The 23039-nt window shown below is 47.0% G+C and overlaps 1 protein-coding gene across 1 annotated transcript in view; it reads left to right on the top strand.

The window, feature by feature from the left end:
• SEC31B (SEC31 homolog B, COPII coat complex component) overlaps window positions 1–22949 on the top strand; it is a 34051-nt gene extending 11102 nt beyond the window's left edge. Inside the window, 25 exon segments of the mRNA XM_054522779.2 lie at window positions 135–330; window positions 543–638; window positions 1577–1720; window positions 2061–2203; window positions 3198–3297; window positions 3417–3559; window positions 3561–3576; window positions 4121–4255; window positions 7133–7357; window positions 9960–10034; window positions 10300–10398; window positions 10756–10855; window positions 11359–11537; window positions 11773–11899; window positions 12290–12435; window positions 13139–13312; window positions 14029–14190; window positions 18702–18879; window positions 19263–19577; window positions 19824–19882; window positions 20187–20333; window positions 20611–20727; window positions 21487–21534; window positions 21536–21565; window positions 21796–22949. Coding sequence (XP_054378754.2) covers window positions 135–330; window positions 543–638; window positions 1577–1720; window positions 2061–2203; window positions 3198–3297; window positions 3417–3559; window positions 3561–3576; window positions 4121–4255; window positions 7133–7357; window positions 9960–10034; window positions 10300–10398; window positions 10756–10855; window positions 11359–11537; window positions 11773–11899; window positions 12290–12435; window positions 13139–13312; window positions 14029–14190; window positions 18702–18879; window positions 19263–19577; window positions 19824–19882; window positions 20187–20333; window positions 20611–20727; window positions 21487–21534; window positions 21536–21565; window positions 21796–21975 — 3334 coding nt within the window. The 3' untranslated portion in view covers window positions 21976–22949.
• The last annotated feature ends 90 nt before the right edge of the window (window positions 22950–23039 follow it).

The raw sequence follows: 23039 nt of genomic DNA, 5'->3' as shown, positions 1-23039 counted from the left end.
TGTCTGGGAAATAAAGGAGACAGGCAAGTTCCAGCTAGGGGTGGGGCTAATGGCAGAAGCTGACAGAGATGCCCATCCTGTGCTTACTGACATGAACCTAAGTTTGTATTGATGCCAGTTCCTCCTCTTTATAGGTTTCACAAGCTGATCTGGGGGAGCTTTGGCAGTGGGCTTCTGGAAAGCTCCGGGGTTATTGCAGGCGGCGGGGACAATGGCATGCTTATTCTATACAATGTGACCCACATCCTGTCTTCGGGGAAGGAGCCTGTGATTGCCCAGAAACAGAAGCACACGGGGGCTGTCAGAGCCCTCGACTTTAATCCTTTCCAGGTACTACATTTCAGTTAGTCAAACATGGCCAAGCCAGGGAGCAACAGATCTGAGTGGAAGCATTCATTTGTGACCTCCAGTCTGTAACTCTGACCCCTTTCCAGGCTGTTTCGGGGGGGCTTTTGATAGCCCCAAATTTGGGCTTCTTTCCTCCTTTCTTGCTCTGTTTCTTCCTAGGGTGGTATGTCTCCAAACACTTTTTATTCATACAGGGCAACCTCCTGGCTTCAGGGGCCAGCAATTCTGAAATCTTCATTTGGGATCTGAATAACTTGAATGTGCCAATGACCCTGGGATCCAAGTCACAGGTGAGCAGCACCCCTACTACCCAACCCTGGAGTGTGCAGCTGATTCTCCTAAGTAAAAGTCTTGAGTTCTGGAGCCAATCGGAGCTCAAGAGATATCAAACTTTACCACTGGAGGGCAATAAAGCTCCACAGACTAACATGCTACCAGCCAGATAAGAGTTAGGATGGCCGGTGGGTGGAGGGTGTATATGGGGTAGTTGGTTTGTGCTCATTACTCGTTCTAGGAGTTTCTGGGAGGCAGATGAAAGGTGGGGAGAACAAAAGACACCACAAGAAGGGATGGGAGTGCTGTTTAACCAGTAGAGCTTTCACAGGGTTGGGTAGGGCATTGGGCCCAGCAAAGAGGGAGCAAGAGTAGGACCCCAGACTTACCATTGTCCTTTTTATTGGGGGGGGGGGTCAGCTTTGTTCTCCCTGTATGTGGCTCTCCCATGCAGTCAGGGGTCTGGTCTTCTGTCTTGGAGAGCCTGTCTGTCAATCTGTAACTGGGCCCATCTTTTTGCTTCCTGGCCTTTTCTCTTTCTTCTGTGCTTACAGTACTGTGAGGTAAGTTAAGTTTCAATTTGATAGCATCTTGTTTTTCTCTCGGCCTCACTCTCTCTGAGGGTCTTGGGTATCTGTTTTCCTCCCTCCCTCATCTTCCTCCTTCTCTCCCTCTCTTTTTGTCCTAGACAAGAGGGCTGTTTTTTAAAATCTTGACTCTATCCTCTTAGTAAAACCTTGGGTAGGAGTAAAACTTAGATGTGTCTGCCATCCGCTCTGCTTCTACACTGATACCCTAAAGGATCATCCCTGGAAAATTCAACTCCCAGCTTCGCAACACTGTCTTAGTTTGGGTAGCCCCATGTCTATTCTTGGACTTGCTGTGGGTGGCTGGGAGCAGTGGAACAGCAGATGTCACTTTGTCCAGGGGGTGACAAGTTGTCATCCTGCCTTAGCAGCCCCCAGAGGACATCAAGGCACTGTCTTGGAACCAGCAAGCCCAACACATTCTGTCTTCTGCTCACCCCAGTGGCAAGGCAGTTGTGTGGGATCTCAGGAAGAATGAACCTATCATCAAAGTCAGTGATCACAGCAACAGGGTGAGTATTGGAGGCCAGAACACAGGCTTGGGCTCTGGCTTCTCTCTCCTGCCTAGCAGTTAGAGCTGCTCTGCCCCAGGCCAGAGTCCTGCTTTCAGCTGTCAGACATGTGGAGTCAGCCGCTTAGCACATTTCCGATTGAGAGTGAAAACTTAAGGAAGCTAAACAGAGCTGATCTGGAAGCTTCTGCCGTTCCTTACTTATTCCTGGCCATCACTCTCTGATGCCTGTGGTGTTCCCAGTCACAGAAGAGACAGAAAACTTGCTCTCAGAGTGGTCCCATTTCAACTGGGCAAAAGAGTCAGGTTACAGCACCCATTGGGATCTGCTTTGTTCACAGATGCACTGCTCAGGCCTGGCCTGGCATCCTGACATAGCCACCCAGTTAGTGCTGTGCTCAGAGGATGATCGTCTTCCCTTGATTCAGCTGTGGGACTTGCGCTTTGCCTCCTCGCCCCTGAAGGTGCTGGAGAGCCACAGCAGGTAGCATCTCAGATGTCATCCATATCCTTTGGGAGATGGTGGATATAACTGGCCTGGGTAGGAGGCAATGTATCCCTCACTTTAGCTACTAAACATCCTCCCTGGCTTTAAAGCCATTCCGGTCAACATATAGTCACCCAATACCAACTCCAGCCTTAACCAAGAGGAGGCCCTTAGACCCTGAGGTTATGGGGAGGAGGCTGAGATTCCATCTAAATTCCAGAGATGGGAATGGAATGGGGTAATGAGAAATACTGGAACCAGTGTTTAGTCTCCAGGCTCTGATATGAGGATAACGTTCATTTCTTTAGGTGATGAGCTTGCCTCCTCCAGGATTTCTTCATAAAAACAACTTGACTCCTGTCTATCCTGTGAACAGGCCTCCACAATCTGTTCTTTCTAACCAAAGGGCCACGGTGCCTTTGTATCTCCTTGGGGACTTTTATTTTTTTAGACCAGTTCTTGCTCTGTCACCCAGGCTGGAGTGCAGTGGCGTGATCAAGGCTCTCTGTGACCTCGATCTCCTGGGCTCAAGTGATCCTCCCCGCTCAGCCTCGCAAAGTGTTGGGATTACAGGCATGAGCCACTGTGCCTGGCCTCCTTGGGACTTTAGATGGTTAGGTCTTTACTACCTCCTGGGCTAAAAGCACCCATAGTGATGAGTGTTTTTGTGATTCATACTGATTCATAATCTCTACTGTCTAATCAGTGAAAAGAAGCAGGCCATCCTGCAGTGATCTAAGAGAGGCAGAGTGGTACATTGCATAGTGCACAGGCTCTGAGGTTTGGTTTGGGTTCTGACTCTGCAACTGTTGGAAAGTTACTTAATTTTTCAAAATCTCATTTTCTTCATTTGTAAGATAATATCAGACCATGCATTTTATAGGGCATGGATGGTCTGATATGCCCTATAAAATATATAAAAGACATATAAGGCACCCTACTCATAGTAGGCATTCAACAAATGCTAGTTCCTCTTCCCTTCCCTTTTTAGGGGGATCTTGTCAGTGTCATGGAGCCAGGCTGATGCTGAGCTGCTGCTCACTAGTGCTAAGGACAGCCAGATCTTGTGCTGGAACCCGGGGAGCAGTGAGGTAGGCTGGCCCTTCTGTGGGCATGCTGGGATGGGAGAGAGAGGGTAGAAGAATCTCAGCTGCAGCCATGTGTCTTGGGTTTCATGGACTGTCCCTAATGGTGTGTTCCCTCATATTAGGTGGTATATAAGCTACCAACACAGAGCAGCTGGTGCTTTGATGTGCAGTGGTGCCCTCGGGACCCTTCAGTGTTCTCTGCTGCCTCCTTCGACGGCTGGATCAGTTTGTACTCTGTGATGGGTAGAAGCTGGGAAGTCCAGCACGAGACAGGCTGACAATGTTTGAAGGGCTTGGTAGAGAATGCTGGAGGGAAGGGGCTGTCTCTATTTGTGGGAGAGAGACATATGGCTTGAGAAGCGGAGATATTGGAGATTGGGAGACCAGGGCCCGGGGTTTGGGAGGGCTGCACCTTTGCTCTAGTGCCCATCTTCCTTAAAGGATGTCAGTTTCTGCCACAATGTGAAGAAGGCCTTCACCTTGACTCTTGTTATTGGATGGGCCCTGTAGTATTTCAGGGACAGTGGGACCCCTTTGCTGGGACAGTTATTTCAAGAGTATGACTCTTATCTTTCTCTGTCCTATAGATCCATTTTGTGCCACACTCCATTGTAGACTTTGAATGTAGTAGTCTTTCCAAGAGCCTACTTGCATGGGAGTCCCACCCTCGCTACCACTCACTTCCCCATCCCCTGGAATATGGGAGTCTGACCTTTCTAGGTCAAATTGGGTGTCTCAAGGATTCCTCCCAAAATGGAGTTTGTAGGTGGAGTTCCTGACTAAACTGCCACTTTAGGATGGCGATGCAGGTGTCTTTTCCCCCCAGATCTCCTCTTCCTTCAGCAAAGGCCAGCCTCTCCCACCACTGCAGGTGCCAGAACAAGTGGCACAAGCATCACTGATACCTCCCCTGAAAAAACCCCCCAACTGGATTAGAAGACCAACAGGTGTTTCATTTGCTGTAAGTGTAGTGGATGTATAGGGGGTGTGTGTGTGTGTCTGTGTGTGTGTGTGTGTGTGTGTGTGTGTGTGTGAAGCCTACCATGTTCCCAGCATGGAGTTAAGTTTTGTAGGAGACGTATTCCCACTGCCTCTGTCTCAGAATGGATCCCACTTTACCTCTCGAGAGAGTTACTATAGCTTCCCTCTCTTCACTTCACCCATTCTGTATCTTCTGCCATTCCTGTATAAAAGGAGCTGACTGCCTTAGAACTCTTGGTTGTGGAGAAATAGCCTGAGATTCCATCCTTTCTCTAACCCTTACATGTCTGGACTGGTAGTAAGGAACTACAAAGAAGGCAAAAAAAACAGATTTTATTCTGTCATTTCTCTGTTCAAAACCTTTGAGCCTCGCATTGCTTTATAGACAAGGCTAAATGTGCACAGGGCTCCACTTACCTTTCCATTTCCATCTCATTCTCATACGTTCTCTATGTTCCAGTTACATACGACTTCTTTCTGTTTTGTAAATAACTCCTCAACTCTTCCTGTCTCTGCTTGTACCCTAACCTTCAGCTTCTCTCCTGGGCCCATTGAATGCTACCACAGCCTTTCAAGGCCCCTCTCTTAAATACTATCTCCTCTTTGATGCCTGTCTTTAACCCAAGTCAAAATTAACCTCTCTCTATAATCCCACAGACTTATACTTTGGTAACGATACATTCTAACTATACTAAAGTTATTTATATACATATATGCATATTACCCTACTAAGTAATAGACTTCTTAAGAATAGGGACTATGTCTTGCTGATTTTTATATCCCCAAAGCAGTGCTTCACAAACTATTAATGTGCATCCACATCACTTGGGGATCTTATTAAAATTCAGAAACTGGTTCATTGAGTCGGAAGTAAGGCCCAAGATTCTGATTTTTCAGCAGGCTCCCAGTTGATGTCCTTGCAGCTGGTCTGAGGACTAGCACTTTGAATGACAAGGCCCTGAAGCACTTGGTACAATGCTTTAAATATTAGGTTTGAATTGAAAACAGATGTATAAAAGTGGAAGTTCTTGTTTTCAAAGCCAACAGTTTTACTGGGGAGGCAAGACTAACACATTCAATGGGCTGTGAGCTTAAAAAGAAAAAGAAGTAGGGAGGTAAAGAATTCTGAGGTCAAGAGGCCTGAATTCTTATCATAGCTCTGTCATTTATTAGCTGGGTAACCTTGAACAATTCATTTAACCTCTCAGGACTTAACCGTTCTTATCGGTAAAACAGGGATAGTGATGCCTGCCCAGAAAATTAACATGAACCACAAATAAGAATATATGTACACACTTTGTAAAACTATCAAGTACTATATAAATCAAAAGTTAAAATGGTTTTGTTTAGCACTAATCTGTGGTGTAGATTTTGTGCTGCAGAAGTCACAGTAAATAAGAATTCTGACTGGGAGAGTTCATTACGAGGTGGATATCGGGAAAAGAAATGGTGAATAGTTAGGGAGTAAAGCAATAGTTATCAACCCCAAATAATCTATACAACAAACCCCCATGACACAAGTTTACCATGTAACAAACATGCACATTTACTGCATTGGATTGAATTTTTTTAACCTAAAGTAAAAGTTAAAAAAAAAAAGTTGTCTGCCAGGCACTGGTGGCTTACTCCTGTAATCCCAGCACTTTGGGAGGCCGAGGTGGGTGGATCACCTGAGGTCGGGTAGTTCGAGACCAGCCTGACCAACATGGAGAAACCCCTGTCTCTACTAAAAATACAAAATTAGCCTGGCGTGGTGGCACATACCTGTAATCCCAGCTACTTGGGAGGCTGAGGCAGGAGAATCGAGTGAACCCGGGAGGCGGAGGTTACGGTGAGCCGAGATTGCGCCATTACACTCCAGCCCGGGCAACAAGAGCAAAACTCCATCTCAAAAAATAAAAAAAAAAAGTTGTCAGCCTTGGATACACATTGGAATAACCTGAATAATTCAAAAAATACTGACGCCTAGTCCCACCCCCAGAGTTTCTGATTGTATTGTCTGGGGTGTGGCCTGGCAAGTCTGGATTGTTCTCCACGTGGTTTCAATATGCAGCCAATGTTGAGAACTGCTGGAGTAAAAGGGTTTTTCTAAGGTCCTGTTTTGTGCCAGATGCTCTATATAAGGCATCTAATTTGGTGAGAAGGATACTCCAGGTGGGGGTGTTGTGGGTAAAGGCACAGAAGCAGGAACACACCAGGCATTTTAGGGATGTGGAGCAATTGTAATAAACAAGCAGGGAGAGAGATGCTGGGAAAGATAGGTTTGGCCCTGATTTTGCAGAAGTTTGTGCACTGCAGGCAGGGGAGCTTAAGCTCTTTCCTGTGGCCTTGTGAAACCACACAAGCTCCTGAATAGCAGCAGGTTGGTACAAGCAATAGAGGGATAGTCTAAGGCTTAATTAGAGGAGGGAAAAGAACAGAAGGCTAGCAAACTATTTTAGTAATCTGGGTGTACTAGCACTGGGAATGGGATGGAGGGGACCTGCATGAAAGACAGTGAACAAGAATAGGTAGGACTTTGTCGTTGCTTGGCTATAGGGGGTATGAAGACTTTGCTAATGCTGAGGTATTTAGCCCAGGTGACTGGGAGAATGGTGGTACCAGGACAGGTTAGCAGAAGGTGAGTATTGTGTGGTGAAGTTTGAAGCGGGTGGTCCTAAGAGTGCAGAAGTGGTTTTGGTAGGGAGACGCATTGAATACCAAATTCCTGATCCTATTCCACCCCCCAGGAACTCTCTTATTTTATTTATTTCCTAGCCTAGGGTCAGCCATTAGATAGCCTTCTCTGTGAACCTGACTTAGTGTTACTTTTTGGCTTGAAGGTATAACCTTTACCCTTCTTGCTTTTCCTCACCAGTTTGGAGGGAAGCTGGTTACTTTTGGCCTCCCCAGCACCCCTGCCCATCTGGTGCCTTGCCCTCGCCTAGTCTTCATCAGTCAAGTCACCACAGAATCTGAATTCCTGATGCAATCAACTGAGCTGCAGGAGGCCTTGGGATCAGGAAATCTACTGAATTACTGTCAGAACAAGAGCCAGCAAGCTTTACTGCAAAGTGAGAAGATGCTGTGGCAGTTCCTGAAGGTGGGAAGCCTGAAGGCTAGCTGCTCAGAAGTGTCTTCCCAAAGCCTGGAGCTCCAACGTGTGTCAACTGCAGGAGAAGCACAAGCACACTGGGACCCAGATTACAGAGGCCTTAACTCCCATTAGTTTTTCCCCCACACTGTACCCACCATCTGGACACAAAACGTTCACCCTTTACCAGAGGCTCAAAGGCCATTTGGGAAGAGGCTAGGAAAGATGGGGAATACACGAGATGTTTTCCTTTGTTGCTACTATGGCTGATGTCCTAGGTACTTTACCAGGGACAAGGCAAAGACCTTCACGGTATCATGCCAAAGGGCAGGTAAGGTAATGGGAAGGAAGAAAAAAGGGAGAAAAGAGAAAAAGAGGAGAAAGGAAAAAGATTAGTTAGAAGGACACATTGTCATAAGAAGGCTTTGAGTTGGTTTCAAGTAACCCAAGGCAAGTCCCTGGAGTGGGTCCTAGGGTTCAGGTGCCACTGTACACTGGAGGCATGGGTTCAGTTCCAGTTCTCATTTAATTTCAAGTTTCCTATGACACCAGAAGGAGTACTATATCTATCAAAGGAAATGAGCAAGTGAGAGATCTGAAGGAAGAAAGGGAAGTAGCTGACTGGTCAGTCAGTGGGATGATTGTGCAAATTTTTGGAATTGTATAGAAGAAAGCAAAATGGATTGGGCCTGTACCAGGGCATCTGAGAGGGACTTGAAATTTGAGCTTTAGGCATAGTAGAGCTTTGTGAAGGTGGACATCAGGAAGTTAGAGAAAGAGAATTTGAGAAAGATCTTGACTATACAGTGAAGCCAGAGAATGATGTGGGAAGAAAAGAATAAGAAATTATGCTTTTGTCGTAAGCAGGATGCAAGTTCCAGGAATGGTGAGATGGGAAAGAGACGGAGTGGTCAGGAGTTCAGCCTTTACTCCGCTAAACAAAGGAGACAGTGGTACCTATAGGAGAGAGGGACCTATAGGACAGGGCATTCTGGGTTTTTTTGAGACAGAGTTTCACTCTTGTCGCTCAGGCTGGAGTGCAATGGCATGATCTTGGCTTACTGCAACCTCTGCCTCCCGGGTTCAAGCAATTCTCCTGCCTCAGCCTCCTAAATAGCTGGGATTACAGGCACCTGCCACCACGCCCTGCTAATTTTTGTATTTTTAGTAGAGACAGGGTTTCACCATGTTGGCCAGGCTAGTCTCGAACTCCTGAACTCGGGTGATCCACCCACCTCAGCCTCCCAAAGTGCTGGGATTATAGGCGTGAGCCACCACGCCTGGCCAGGCATTCTGGTTTAAAAGCTACCCAAGAGCTGTCCATCATGATGGTTCCTGGTTGGGTGTGGTGAACACTTCTAAGGGAAGGGCATGGAAGGAGAAGGGTGCCCAGAGAGACTATGAGAAAGGTATGGTTAGAAATCATGTTTCAGTGTGGAATAAATTAAGGGCCTGGGACAGCTAATCAAGATTACGGGGGCTTCAGAAAGGTTTGCTCCTTGGTATTTGGGACATTGAGTGGGAAGCTGACTTTGTTTACTGTACCTGTGCAACTTCTACCAGAGGTCTTCTCAAAGAAACATTTAGACTCACAAGGCTGGGGGCGGTGGCTCACGCCTGTAATCCCAGCACTTTGGGAGGCTGAGGTGGGTGGATCACCTGGGGTCAGGAGTTCGAGACCAGCCTGGCCAACATGGTGAAACCCTGTCTCTACTAAAAATACAAAAAATTAGCCAGGGCGTGGTTGAGGGCGCCTGTAATTCCAGCTACTCGGGAGGCTGAGACAAGAGAATCGTTTGAACCCTGGGGGTGGAGGTTGCAGTGAGCTGACATGGCACCACTGTACTCCAGCCTGGTCGACAGAGCGAGAGTCTGTCTTAAAAAAAAAAGAAACATTTAGACTCACAAGGCTACTGTAGGCTACGCTGGGTAGCAGTCTCCTCGGAAGGATATGGGATAGGGACCACAGCAGGGTAGCATCAGGCAGGTGTCTTCTGTGGGAGCCCTTTCAGCAGTCATGCAGTAATTCAGAGTTCTCTTCTTCAGCCCCCCAGAGACAGCTCAGGTACAAGGAGATGAGACTATACATCAGGCAGGTACGTAAGTTGCCCTGACTTAGAAGCTTCTTGCCTACAAGAGCCAATTATCTCTTGTACCAATTCTAAAAGCATAGCTTCCGGAGTCCCTGCAAAGAATCTGTCCAGTTACAAGAGCCACTGCAATCAGGGAAACGCATAGCATGTTGTTCACATTAATTATTTCTAGGTTACATAGTTCCAGTCCAGATGCAAGTTACCAATCACAAGCATATTGCCTAGGAACAGTTGACATTTTACTCTCACCAGACTACCAGGGTAACAGAGCTAGGAAGTCAATGAAAGGTCAAATTCTCATGCGCAAAGGGCAGGGGGCTATGTTAACACTGCCCATAGCCCATCAGTAAGTCAGATCCAGGGAGGAAAAGGGAGAGATGGCATTGGACTGCTGAGGGCACTTCTAGTAATACAAAGAACTATATTGGGGGGTATACTGGCACAGATGCCCAGCTTGTAGGAAGAGCGTCATTTATGTTCATTTAATGGAGTCTTTTCTGTGTTCTGTGGTTTCTTAGGTGACCTTACAGCAAGACTCCAGAATGAAATTCCTAAAGCTTTTAGGATACAGTAAAGATGAGCTTCAGAAGAAGGTAAGCTGCTTTTCACATCAGAAACATGTACTTGTTGAAGAGAAGAAGAGAATGTTGCCAGAGTAAACCATCTCAGAATACCTCTTCCTGGCCTTATTATTGCATATGTGAGCATTTTACATCCTGGACTTTGTTTTTTTCTCAGAAAAAAATAGATCAGGGATCTTAGAGAGTCCAGTTGGTGGGGTATGGAGGTAGGAAAAGAGGATAATGCTTATTTGATCTTATGCTGGAAAGAGCGGTTTTCATAGGTCTCTCCCTGCAGGTGGCCACATGGTTGAAGAGTGACGTGGGGCTAGGTGAGAGTCCTCAGCCCAAGGGAAATGACCTCAATAGTGACAGACAACAGGCCTTCTGCAGCCAGGTGTGGTAGGAGTCCAGTCAGCCTGACGTATGATAACACAGGAAACCTGCCTTTTGGGCATCTTTCCCTTCCTGGCCCTTTTCTTTGCTCTCTGTAAGTGTTTAGCGTCTGTAGAAGTCTTCAGACTCCTCACTCTCTTAGAACCAGAGTGAGACACAGAGTCCCTAAGCTTTTGAGCTGGGAGTGGAGAACTGTGTCTTAACCGTGAACTATGGCCCTTCCCAAACCTTACCTGGCTATTTTTTTAGTTTTACCCATTAACAGCCAAATAGTAGAGCTCTGAGAGTTACTAAGCCAGCTCTCTGTCTGTCTTCTGGGTTCATCCCTAAGTAGTCACCTCTGTCCTTCCTCATACAGGCCTCCAAACACACCACAGAGGAAGCCTCTGCTTCCTCAGCCTTCTTTGATGAGCTGGTCCCTCAGAACATGACTCCTGGGGAGATCCCCATCACAAAAGGTACCCTGACCCTGAGGGAGAGAGAGAGTCTCTGCTTAGGACTAGGTGGGCACAGAGGTTTTGGGGTATGGAGGTAGGAAACATTCCCTTCTTGTCCCCTGCCTCATGCCTTCCTCCCACCATCTCAAATGCTGAGTGAGTCGCTTACCAGTTAGAGCTCTCTGTGGTTGTAGATTTTCATGGATAGGTCCTTCCTATGGAAGGCCTTCTACCAACAGATTTTCTTCTATCCTTGCTGAAAGGACTGTGGCCCTGCCCACTGTGATCAAGCACACCTCACACTGTGCTACTGCCACATCAGTTCCCCCCCTTGTCTTGGGCCCTGTCTTTAGACCTGGGCACCAAAATACATTTTATTGCCAAGGAATGAAGCTTGAGGGTTTAGTTTGGAGCCAAGCACGCTGAGTGATATAGAGATATAGAGGGTGTGCTGTGGGCCCTGCAGGGGGCAGGAAGTTGGGGTTTGAGAGCAACTAATGCAGAGGGGATGCTTCTGCCTGCAGATGTTGATGGACTCCTAAGCCAGGTTCTCCTGCTTGGGGAACTGGGTCCGGCCGTGGAGCTGTGTTTGAAGGAGGAGCGCTTTGCTGATGCCATTATCCTGGCCCAGGCTGGGGGTGCAGATCTGCTGAAGCAAACACTGGAGCGCTACTTGGCCAAGAAGAAAACCAAAATCTCCTCGGTAACTGCCCATCATGCAGGAGAAGAAGGGAGGGGATTACTTGGACCTTGTGAGGTGGACACCCACACCTTGGGACCCGTGTTTGAGTGTCTGCCTGCCTCTCTCTTTCTACTCTAACCACCCCCACCTCATCCCTTGCACCTACTCAGTGCTCTAACAGGAGGCCTGTGCAGGAATCCTGCTGCCTATGCTGGATGGATGGCTGATGGCCTCTTTCCTTCTTGGCCCATTACAGCTTCTAGCCTGTGTTGTGCAAAAGAATTGGAAGGATGTGGTGTGTACCTGTAGCCTGAAGAACTGGAGAGAGGCACTGGCTTTGCTGCTGACATACGCAGGCACAGAGAAATTCCCTGAGCTCTGTGGTAGGTGTGGTTCCAGGCTTCAGGATGAAATGGTGTGACTCCAGCATGGAGTCAAAGGATGCATGCAGGAGGGAGGTGGAGGAGCAGCCTGAGCTCTGGGAGGCCAGGCAATGTTGTCAGGGCTAGAATCTGGCTCAGCCAGGAGGCAGGGACCACAGTGCATGCCCCTACTTTCAGAGGGGATCCTTTGTTGTCCTCTTTTACCTTGTCTTGTCACACCATGATGTGAGAACTTTCCCCTTCTCTGTACAGCAAGGTGAGTCTCAGTGTTGTCTTAAAGCCACTGCAGCTACTTGTCCCAGGCTCGTGGTCCTCTCCCTGTTTCCAAACAGGAGAAGGAGAGGCACACAGGGCAGCTGTGCCATTAATGAAATTTCCCTCTCTCTGCAGACATGCTGGGAACTCGCATGGAACAGGAGGGCGGCAGGGCACTAACCTCTGAAGCCAGACTCTGTTACGTGTGCTCAGGGAGTGTGGAGCAGCTGGTGGAGTGCTGGGCAAAATGCCACCAGGCTTTGTCCCCCATGGCTCTGCAGGTACCCCTTCTCTGCAGGGTACTGGCCACTCCACACCAGGCCCTTAGGAGGCTAGTGGTGGAGATGTGCAGAGCTAGCAGAGGCAAATCTTCTGGGACAGGCTGGAACCACGGTGTTAGGGAGGAGCGGAAGGTCCTGAATGTCTGGGATCTTCTCCTCTTCCCTCAGAGAAGACTAAGCAGCAGCTGCTTCAGTGTTAGTCTTCATAATTTTTTTCCTATTTCAGGTTTGGTTTTACAGATGTATTCAGTACTTAAGTAATTGTGGCTTGGCCCTTCTATTAGCTACTATGGAAAATTCTGTGGATCTAAACTGCCAGGTGTTCTGTGGGTGACCACAGAAAGTGGGGGTCACAGACTCATGGAGAGACAAAAGTCGCACATGAAACTATTAGTATAACAGAGTCTGTGGTTGGTGATGTATAAGCGGAAAGGGTAAAAAAGCAAAAGGAAGAAGTAGAGATGTACAAAAATCTAAGACCCAGATGGGTCCAGTTAAATCCAATCCTAACAGCTTGGGAGGTGAGGCCAGGTGGCCCTTCTCTGTCACAGTTCTTGCATGTCATCATCTGCTGCCTTCACCTAGGTATGGCCAGGTGCCCTCATCTCTACCCATAGTGGGAGATCCCTGAATGAGCTGTGTGGACTTAGAGAGCAGGATATGCCTCATTGAAGGCTTACCACCCTCATGCTTGTCCTTACAGGACCTGATGGAGAAGGTGATGGTTCTTAACAGGAGCTTGGAGCAACTGCGGGGTCCTCATGGGGTGAACCCAGGCCCTGCCACAACCTACAGGGTCACTCAGTATGCCAACCTCCTGGCAGCCCAGGGCAGCCTGGCCACTGCCATGAGCTTTCTACCCAGTGACTGTGCTCAGGTAAGCGGGGCCATGTGGAGAGAGCAAACCATTTCATTCAGTCATCTAACATTGATTGAGCACTTCCATGTTCCAGGCACTATGCTAATACTGAAGCTCCTAGGATAGATAAGATGGAATCCCTTAAGCACCTCACAATCTACTGGGGGAAGATCAGATGTCGATGACTTATAGTGCCATAACAGAAGCTTATACTAAGCACTGTGGGAGTCCAGGGAAGGGACTGATTTTTGCCTGGAGAAGTCAAGGAAGGCTTCCCAATGGTTAAAACAGCTGAGCTGGACCTTCAAAGAGAAGTAGCTTACCAGCAGATATAGAGCATTCTAAGCAGAAAGAACAGCAAGGAGGGAGGCATGCAAATGTTTGGCAGGGATTCGGGAACCTTGAGTCATTTCTAAGGGGGCTAGAGGATAGAGCGGGGGTGTCCAAGGGTCAGAATACAGTCGTGGGTGCTTAGTTTCTGTTTCTGGCTGGGCCAGTAAAGCCCCTTCCTCATCCCTGTTTTGCACTTATCACTAGAGACAGAAACCAAAAACCATGGCTTCAGGCTGCTAAAAGCCTAAAACAAAACAAAACAGAACAGAACAACAACAACAACAATAAAATAACACGGGTTGGACAAACTTGGTGTAGAGGGTCAGCTGAAATTTGACTGCTACCTGGGGCCTTGATTGTTTTAATTTCTTGACACAGCTCTTCCTCATTAAAACTTATAGCCACCAGTTCAGCAGCTAAGAGATCGGCTTTTTCATGCTCAAGGTTCTGCTGTCTTGGGCCAACAGTCTCCCCCTTTCCCCTTCCCCCGGATTGTTGTGGGAGCTACCCTCCACTCTAAAGAGACATCATCTTACAGATTGGGATCCCAGCCTTCTCACCAGGTGAGACCTTGTTTGTTCATTCATTTGTTCATTCAACAGTACTTACGTGCCAAGCATGGTTCTGGGCACTGGGAATATATTGTGAACAAAACTGATGAAAATTCCCAACTTCCATAGAACATAGATTCAGTTCTTTTTATAATAAATAACTGTTTATTGAACTACTAGGCTCTTAGGACATAAAGGTGCAAAAATCGTGATACTTGCCCTCAAGTAGCTCATAGTCTAGTGGAAAGATAGATATGTAAAAAATAGCTACAGTAGGCCTGGCGTGGTGGCTCACGCCTGTAATCCCAGCACTTTGGGAGGCCAAAGCGGGCAGATCATGAGGTCTGGAGTTCGAGACCATCCTGGCCAACATGGTGAAACCCCATCTCTACTGAAAATACAAAAAAATGATCTGGGCGTGGTGGCACGCGCCTGTAGTCCCAGCTACTTGGGAGGCTGAGGCAGGAGTATCACTTAAACCCAGGAGGCGGAGGTTGAAGTGAGCCCAGATCATACCACTGCACTCCAGCCTGGCAACAGAACGAGACTCCGTCTCAAAAAAAAAAAAAAATAGCTACAGTAAAATTCATAAATACCATGATTGGGGTATGGCAAGGGGCTATAAGATCACACAGATGAAAGTAGTTTACTCTGTATGGTGAGGTTGTGGGGGCAGTCCAGGGAGTGTTTCAGAACGAGTCTGATGTTTGATCAGAGTTTCAAAGATTAAAAGTTTTTAGGCAAAGGAATGAGCAAATGAAGACTGTTTCAGGCACAGAGAATAGCATATACAAAGGCACTGAAGCAAGAGTAGGCCGAGGCCTTTTGAGGATTACTGTTATTTAATTGGGGCTGCAACACAGGTGTTTGTGGCTGTGAAGTGAAGTTAGATGAAGCTGGAACAACAGGTAGGAGTTAGATCACTAAGGACCTAGCATTCTGTGCTAAAGAACTTAAACTTTACAGGGAGGAGCTATTGAACAGTTTTAGGAAGAGTGACCTAATTAGCTGTATGTTAGGAAGGGCCAGGCTGGAGGGAGTTAGGCTATAGTAAGGGATGATGAAGACATGAAATAACTAAAGCTAGCCAGTGAGGTTTGATTTGAAATACTTAGTACTTAGTAGATAGAACTGACAGAATTGCTGATAGTTTGGAGAGGTGTGTGTGTGGTTGGGGGGGACTGAGGGAGAGGAAAGAGGTTCTGGCCAAAGTTCCCCGGGGGGATTGGATACTGTTAAGATGTGAGGCCAGAAGCTTACTAGAGGAGCTGGGGAACAGATTTGGATACAGAGTTATCAGGCAGAAGCTCTGATGGCTCATCTTGTCCCACCTTCAATCCCCATCCTAATTCCTTTTCTTTTTTCCCTCCCTTTCCTCCCTCCCTTTCTTCCCTCACTTGTCTCCCCTTTTCCCCTTCCCCTCCTCTCCTCTCCCTCTCCCTCTCCCCGTCTCTTTTCATTTAAAAATAACTATAGATTCACAGGAGGTGGCAAAGAAATGTGCTGGGATGTCTCCTGCATCCCAACAACACCCTGCCCCATGTCGGCATCTCACACAACCACAGTACACTATCAAAACCAAAAAATTGCCGTTAGTACAATCCATGGATTCAGATTTCAGATTCAGTCTCCACCAGTTTTACATATTGTTATGTGTGTGTTTATGTGTGTTTATGCAGTTTTGTCACATTGTGGTGTGTAACCACCACCAAAATCAAGATACTCAATTTTACCATCACCAGAAGACTCTCTTGTGTTAACCTCTTTTATAGCTGTGCTTATCCCGCCTCCCTCATCCTTGGCTTCACCAATATGTTCTCCAGCTCTATAATTGTTATTTAATGATTGTTACTTAAATAGAATCATGCAATATGTATCCTTTTGAGATTGGCTTTTCTCCCTTAGCATAACTTCTTTGAGATTCATTCAAGTTGTTCTGTGTACCAGTAGTTCGCTCATTCTTATTGCAGAGTAGTATTCCATGGTGTGAATGCACCATGGTTTTAATTTTTTTTTTTTTTTTTTTGAGATGGAGTCTCGCTTTGTTGCCCAGGCTGGAGTGCAGTGGCGCAATCTTGGCTCACTGCAAGCTCCACCTCCCAGGTTCACGCCATTCTCCTGCCTCAGCCTCCCGAGTAGCTGGGACTACAGGCGCCCGCCACCACGCCCGGAGAATTTTTTGTATTTTTGGTGGAGACGAGGTTTCACCGTGTTAGCCAGGATGGTCTTGATCTCCTGACCTCGTGATCTGCCCGCCTCGGCCTCCCAAAGCGCTGGGATTATAGGCGTGAGCCACCGCGCCCGGCCCCAGTTTTAATTTTTTTAGCCATTCAAACTTTGAAGGACATTTGGGTAGTTTCCAATTTGGGGTATTATGAGTAAAGCTGCTATGAGTATTCAAATACAAGTTCCTAACTGACATCTTTACTAGGTTCAGTCTTTCAGTCCATGAACGTGGCATGTTTCTCCATCAGCATTTTATAATTTTTATCACACCAATCCTGTACATATTTTGCCCAATTCATACTTAAGTATTTAATTTTTTTAATATCAGCTGTCAGCTTATGCCTACTAAGTATTTAATTTTCTCTTCAGCAGTTTAAAATGAAATTTCTTGGTTTCCACTTGTTCATTATGAGTATATAGAAATGCAGTTGATTTTTATGTGTTGATCTGGTTATATCCTGTGACTTTCCTGAATAGTTATAGAAGTTTTTTGTGGATTCCATGGGGTTTTCTATCAGACAGTCATGCTGTCTGCAAATCTGCAAATAGATAGTTTTCTTTCTTTTCAATCTATATGCATTTAATTTCTTTCTTATGCCTTATTGTAGTGACTAGGACTTCCAGTCTCTGTTAAATAAGAATAGTGAACATGAGCCAGGCGCAGTGGCTCATACCTGTAATCCCAGCACTTTGGGAAACTGAGGCAGGTGGATCACCTAAGGTCAGGAGTTGAGACCAGCCTGGCCAACATGGTGAGACCCCATCTCTACTAAAAATATAAAATTAACTGGGCATGGTGGCGCATGCCCATAATCCCAGCTACTCAGGAGGCAAGGCTGGAGAGTCGCTTGAACCCAAGAGGTGGAGGTTGCAGTGAGCTGAGATTGTGCCATTGCACTCCAGCCTGGGCACTAAGAGCGAAACTCTGTCTCAAAAAAAAAAATAAAGAAATATTGAACATGAATGTTCTTGCCTTGTTTCCAGTCTTAGAGGAAAAACATTCAATATTTCAGCATTAAGCGTGATGTTAGCTTTAGGTTTTTCGTAGATGCTCTTTATGAGACCAAGGACATTTCCCTCTATTCCTTGTGTCTTAGTCCATTTTGTGCCACTATAACAGAATACCACAGACTGGGAAATTTATAAAGAACAGAAATTTATTTCTTATGGTTCTGGAGTCCAAGATCAAGGCACCAGCAGGTATGGTTCCAGCAGGTATGGTTCCACCCTCTAGTTCCAAGATGGTGCCTTGCTGCTGTGTCCTCACATGGCAGGCGGCAGATGTGCAAGAGAAAGCAGACCCACTCCTGCAAGTCATTTTTATAGTGGCATTAATCCATTAATGAGGGCAGAGCCCTCATGACCTAAACACTTCCAAAAAGTCCCACCTCCCAACACTGTTGCATTGAGGATTCAGTTTTCAACACATGACTTTGGGGAGCATATTCAGACCATAACACCTTGTGTACTAGATCATGAATCGGTGTTGAATTTTGTCAAATGTTTTTTCTGCATCATTTCTGTGATCATATTATTTTCATTCTTTAGTTTGTTGGTATAGGGGATTAAATTGATTGGTTTTTAAATATATTGGATCAGCTTTGTATGACCTGGAATCAATCCCACTTTCTTGTGGAATATTATTTTTTATATACATTATTTGATTTGCTAAAATTTTGTTGAGGATTTTTGTGTCTAAGTTCATGAGAAATATTGATGTGTAGTTTTATTTTCTGCTATCTTTTTCTGGTGCTGGCATCAGGGTAATACTGGCCTCATGAAATTAGTTAGGAAGTGTTCCTTCTATTTTCTGGAAGAGATTACATAAATTTTGTATTAATTCTTTGACTGTTTGGTGAAATTCTCCAGTGAAATCATTTAGGCCTGGAGATTTCTTTTTTGGGAGCTTTTAAATTACAAATTCAATTTCTTTAATGGTTATAGGACTATCCAGATCTTCTTTCATTGTGACTGAGTTTTGGTAGTTTGTGGTTCTTGAGGAATGGGTCTATTTCTGATAAGTTGTCAGATTTATGAATGTAAAGTTTTCTGTAGTATTTGTTTATATTTTTAATGGCTTCAGGGTCTGTTATAATATTCCCTGTTTCATCTCTGATGATGATTTATATCTTCTCGCTTTTTATCTTTATCAGTTTTTAGATGTTTATCAATTTTATTGATTTTTTTCCTCAAAGAACTAGTTTTTGTTTCATTAATTTTCCCTATTATTTTTCTGTTTTCTATTATTTACCTTTCTCTTTCCTTTCCAAGAGCAGATGGTTTTTTTCTCTTCATAGGTTCCAACTCCATCTCCAAGGCCAAGGGTTTTCACCCCTCAGTCATCACCAGCGATGCCCTTGGCACCTTCCCATCCTAGCCCTTATCAGGGCCCCAGGACGCAGAATATAAGTGACTACAGGGCACCTGGGCCCCAGGCCATCCAGCCTTTGCCTTTGAGCCCTGGGGTAAGGCCTGGTGAGTAGTCACTGAAGATCTATCTGGGCAGAGCACAGAGGTCTCAGGAAAGCAATTGGCATGGCCAGCATGGATTTGGGAAGCTGTATGTCTGTCTAGTGAGAGGAGCTTGGAAGTTGAAGTCTGAATTCCTAATGCTATCACTGGCTTCGTACCTTTGGCAATATACCAAAGTGTTGTGTTGCTTATTTCAATGCTATGGGATTGTTTTGAAGGTCAAATAAGGAATATAGTTAAAAGTATTTTGTAAATTATAGATTTCCATATACATGTATTAATCATTTATTATTATTAATTTTTTATTGCAATCCTGTTTCTCCCTGATATGCTCTGAGTTGCTCCTGAAGTTTAGTGACAAATGACCTATTTCTGTTCTACTTCAGCTTCATCTCAGCCACAGCTATTAGGAGGGCAAAGGGTGCAAGCTCCTAACCCGGTGGGATTCCCTGGGACATGGCCTCTTCCTGGTTCCCCTCTCCCCATGGCATGCCCAGACATCATGCGACCTGGCTCTACCTCCCTGCCTGAGACTCCTAGACTGTTCCCTCTGCTTCCTCTGAGACCACTAGGTCCCAGCCGCATGGTCTCCCACACCCCAGCCGCTCCTGCAAGCTTCCCTGTGCCATACCCTCCAGGGGACCCAGGTGCCCCATGCTCTAGTGTCCTCCCAACCACTGGCATCTTGACTCCTCACCCAGGTCAGTCTTCCTTCCATGGATCCCTCTTCTGGGTTATTGCCTCCCCTGCCCCTCTCACTACTTTGGGAGTCTTTCCTCAAGTTAGAGGGCTAGGGCCCTGTTGGGTGGAGGGTGGCCGGGAGTGTAGATGGTCTGCAGAGGGAGGTGTGGTGGACTCCAACTCAAAGAATGCTTCCAGCCTTCAGATAAAAAACTTCCAGTGTTTTTCACTATGCGCCGAAAAACCTCTATCTTTTTATCCTATAGGACCTCAAGATTCCTGGAAAGAAGCCCCAGCCCCCAGGGGAAACCTCCAGAGGAACAAGGTCAATGCATCTTTCCCCACCCACTCCCTCGCACATTCACCAATGACCACGTTCTAATTCCTTAGAGGATTCAGTCAGTCCTTCCCCTTCTCAGACTGTCCCCACCCTCCTCCCACTTACTCTTCTTTCCTCAGGACCCTCCTCTTTCTCTTTCCCTCTTACACACGTACACCAGTCTCCTCATTTCCCAGTTTCCCACTCACTCTTCTGTTTCCTTGTTCACTATCATTCCTGCCACTCCCCAAAACCAGAGCCATGGAGTCTCTCAGCTTAGACTCATGTGTCTTTCCTTCTGTCTGTTTAGCTGCCAGAGACATTTATGCCCCCAGCACCAATTACTGCTCCAGTTATGAGCCTCACCCCTGAGCTACGAGGGATTCTTCCCTCACAGCCCCCTGTCTCCAGTGTGAGTCATGCTCCCCCAGGAGTTCCAGGAGAACTCAGCCTGCAGGTGACAGGGACAATGCATTCCCCTCCCTTGGGAAACCTTCCAGCCCTCCTTGGGTGCAGGTCATGGTAGATGGGCTTCACTCCTCAAGGCATGTGCTGAGGGAGACTGGGGGCAGGTACCAGGTGTCCTTACTGCAGAGAAAGGGAGGCTGCTCATCTCCCCAACTCTGCTGTAATGGGAACAGTGTGACTGTGAGTCACTGGGGACTAGTCCTTAGGGAAGCCATGAGAAGGACAGCTTGCCCCTCTGGCCTTTCTCCCTGCTTCTTTATCAGCAGCTTCAGCACCTGCCACCTGAGAAGATGGAAAGGAAGGAGCTGCCCCCAGAGCATCAGTCCTTGAAGAACAGCTTTGAGGCACTTCTCCAACGCTGCTCCCTGTCTGCAACTGACTTAGTAAGTCTGAACCTTCTTCACAGTGCCCTCCTCGTACCCCTCGCTGGCTCCAGGACCCCTCAGCTGTGGACCAGTTCCTTGTGTGACTCTCTCCTCACTGCCCCTCACATGCTGTCTCTATCTTGTACTTAATTGATGTCCATGTGGAGCTGGGGAGAGACTTTGAGTCTGGTCTGAAGTCCAGCTCCTTGGTCGTAGGACCCAGCAGCATTGAGTCCTAAAGGCAGCAGGGGTACTGGAAGGGGGGTGGAGCCAGGAGTGAGGAAGTCTGCCATTCCTTTGCTGGCTGTGTTGGCTTAAGCAAGTCACTTACCCTTCTTGGGCCTTCATTCCCTCCTCTGTAAAATGAAGCCATTCTAGCTCTAATATGCTGTGATTTTTTTTTTTTTTTTTTTTTTTTTGAGATGGAGTCTCGCTTTGTCGCCCAGGCTGGAGTGCAGTGGCGCAATCTCGGCTCACTGCAAGCTCTGCCTCTCGGGTTCAAGCCATTCTCCTGCCTCAGCCTCCCGAGTAGCTGGGACTACAGGTGTCCACCACCACGTCCAGCTAATTTTTTGTATTTTTAATGGAGATGGGGTTTCACTGTGTCAGCCAGGATGGTCTCCATCTCCTGACCTCATGATCCACCCGCCTCGGCCTCCCAAGGTGCTGGGATTACAGGCGTGAGCCACCATGCCCAGCCTAATATGCTGTGATTCTTTATGGCCCTGTGTGGTGTTAGTTAGGGGCTGGGGTTGGAATCCATTTCTTTCCCTGCAGAAGACAAAAAGGAAGCTGGAAGAGGCAGCCCAGCGTCTGGAATGTCTAATGTCTATATGAGAAGCTCTGTGAGGGGACAGTAAGTACAGCTAGCTGTGCTCCCACTGTCTCCTACACTTCCACCATCACCATGGCCACAGGAAGCCCAGTGTCTTTTCTTCCCATAGGTCTCACTGACCTGGTTCCCCACAGAATACGTGCATCTTGCCTGGACTGGGCCCCAGAGCTTAAGTCTTCCCTTATCCCTTCCATGCTGCCAGGGTAGGAGCTGGGTTGGGCTCACTAACCTAAGGGTCATTCCCTCCACAGCTCTCACCTCATGTCGTGGCTGGGCTTCATGAGGTTGCCCCATGTGTGGATGCAGGAAGCTTTGAGCAGGGTCTCGCAGTGCATGCCCAGGTGGCGGGCTGTAGCAGCTTCAGCGAGGTGTCCAGCTTCCTGCCTATCCTGAAGGCTGTCCTCATCATCGCTCATAAGCTGCTGGTCTAAACCAGGCAGCCTGTCTTGCTAGGAGGCCACTTCTGCTGTTACATAACTCCTCCCTGCAGAAGAGGGGACTTTTGCAACAGATTCTGTTTGTTTTTCCTGACTCTTTTCCTTGCTGCCAGGTATGTGATGCTGTAGGCTTGGCTCCAAACCAGCTGAGTGCCCGCTTTTTACTCCTTTATGTCTGGCCTTCTAGGATCTGTTCAAGACACTCTCAGGCCTGGAGGCAGGGCATAGAATCAGTTCTTCACTCTCCCTAATACTACACTCTGTAAGGACCTGGGGCAGGATATCTTCTCCCCCAGGGATCTTCTATTTAAGTGGCTTCTGAGAGGGTGAACAGGATTGTTACTTTTAAGCCTACCTCTGCTGTGACCCATCATGTGGGTCTTTTGTTTCTCCCTTCTGTGGTTTATGAGCCTGCCCTTACCTTTTCCCTGCCTCTGACTTCGTATTTCCAGGTCCATATTTCTCTGTAGCCCAGGGTCTGGGGTAGAGCTGACTGCTGTTCACCCTTTGAACAAGTCATGGACGTGAGGGATGGGTGCTGAGCAGAACCAAGAGAGGAAACTTTGGCGCTGTTAAAATGGAATTTCTCATCTGCTGGCATTATTAAGGGTGGGCTAGGTTGGATGGAAGGTGAAAGGGATGAACTGCCTTTTGCTGGAAGCTGTCTTAGGCTGTGAGATAGGAGCAGGGGAACCACAGCCTGTGGGGAACTGCCCTTGACTCCACCTATGTTGGAGCCTTAGCACAAGGCCATTCCTTCTGTGATGATAAAGCCCAGTTCTGGAATTGGAGCCATATTAAGGAACGATTCTCTTCCAGCGCTGCTCTTCAAGGGTTGGGGGTCCTTCTCCCTCGCAGCCACCACTTGTCTCAGGGCTACCTTCTCCGATTGGATTTGCATTTGTGGCACTGTATTTGATGCAGTGATGTACTTAATGGTGCAATAAAGCTGCTTCGATTTGGTTTCCTCTGTCATCTCCCAGTCATTGCCTCCTCTGGGTTCTATTTTGCCATTACCTTTCTAGTCCTCTTTATTTTTGCTTCCTGCACCCTAGTAA

This window comes from Pongo abelii, chromosome 8 (assembly GCF_028885655.2).
Source record: "Pongo abelii isolate AG06213 chromosome 8, NHGRI_mPonAbe1-v2.0_pri, whole genome shotgun sequence".
NCBI classification, from domain to species: Eukaryota; Metazoa; Chordata; class Mammalia; order Primates; family Hominidae; genus Pongo; species Pongo abelii.
This window is presented reverse-complemented; position numbering and strand designations above follow the sequence as displayed.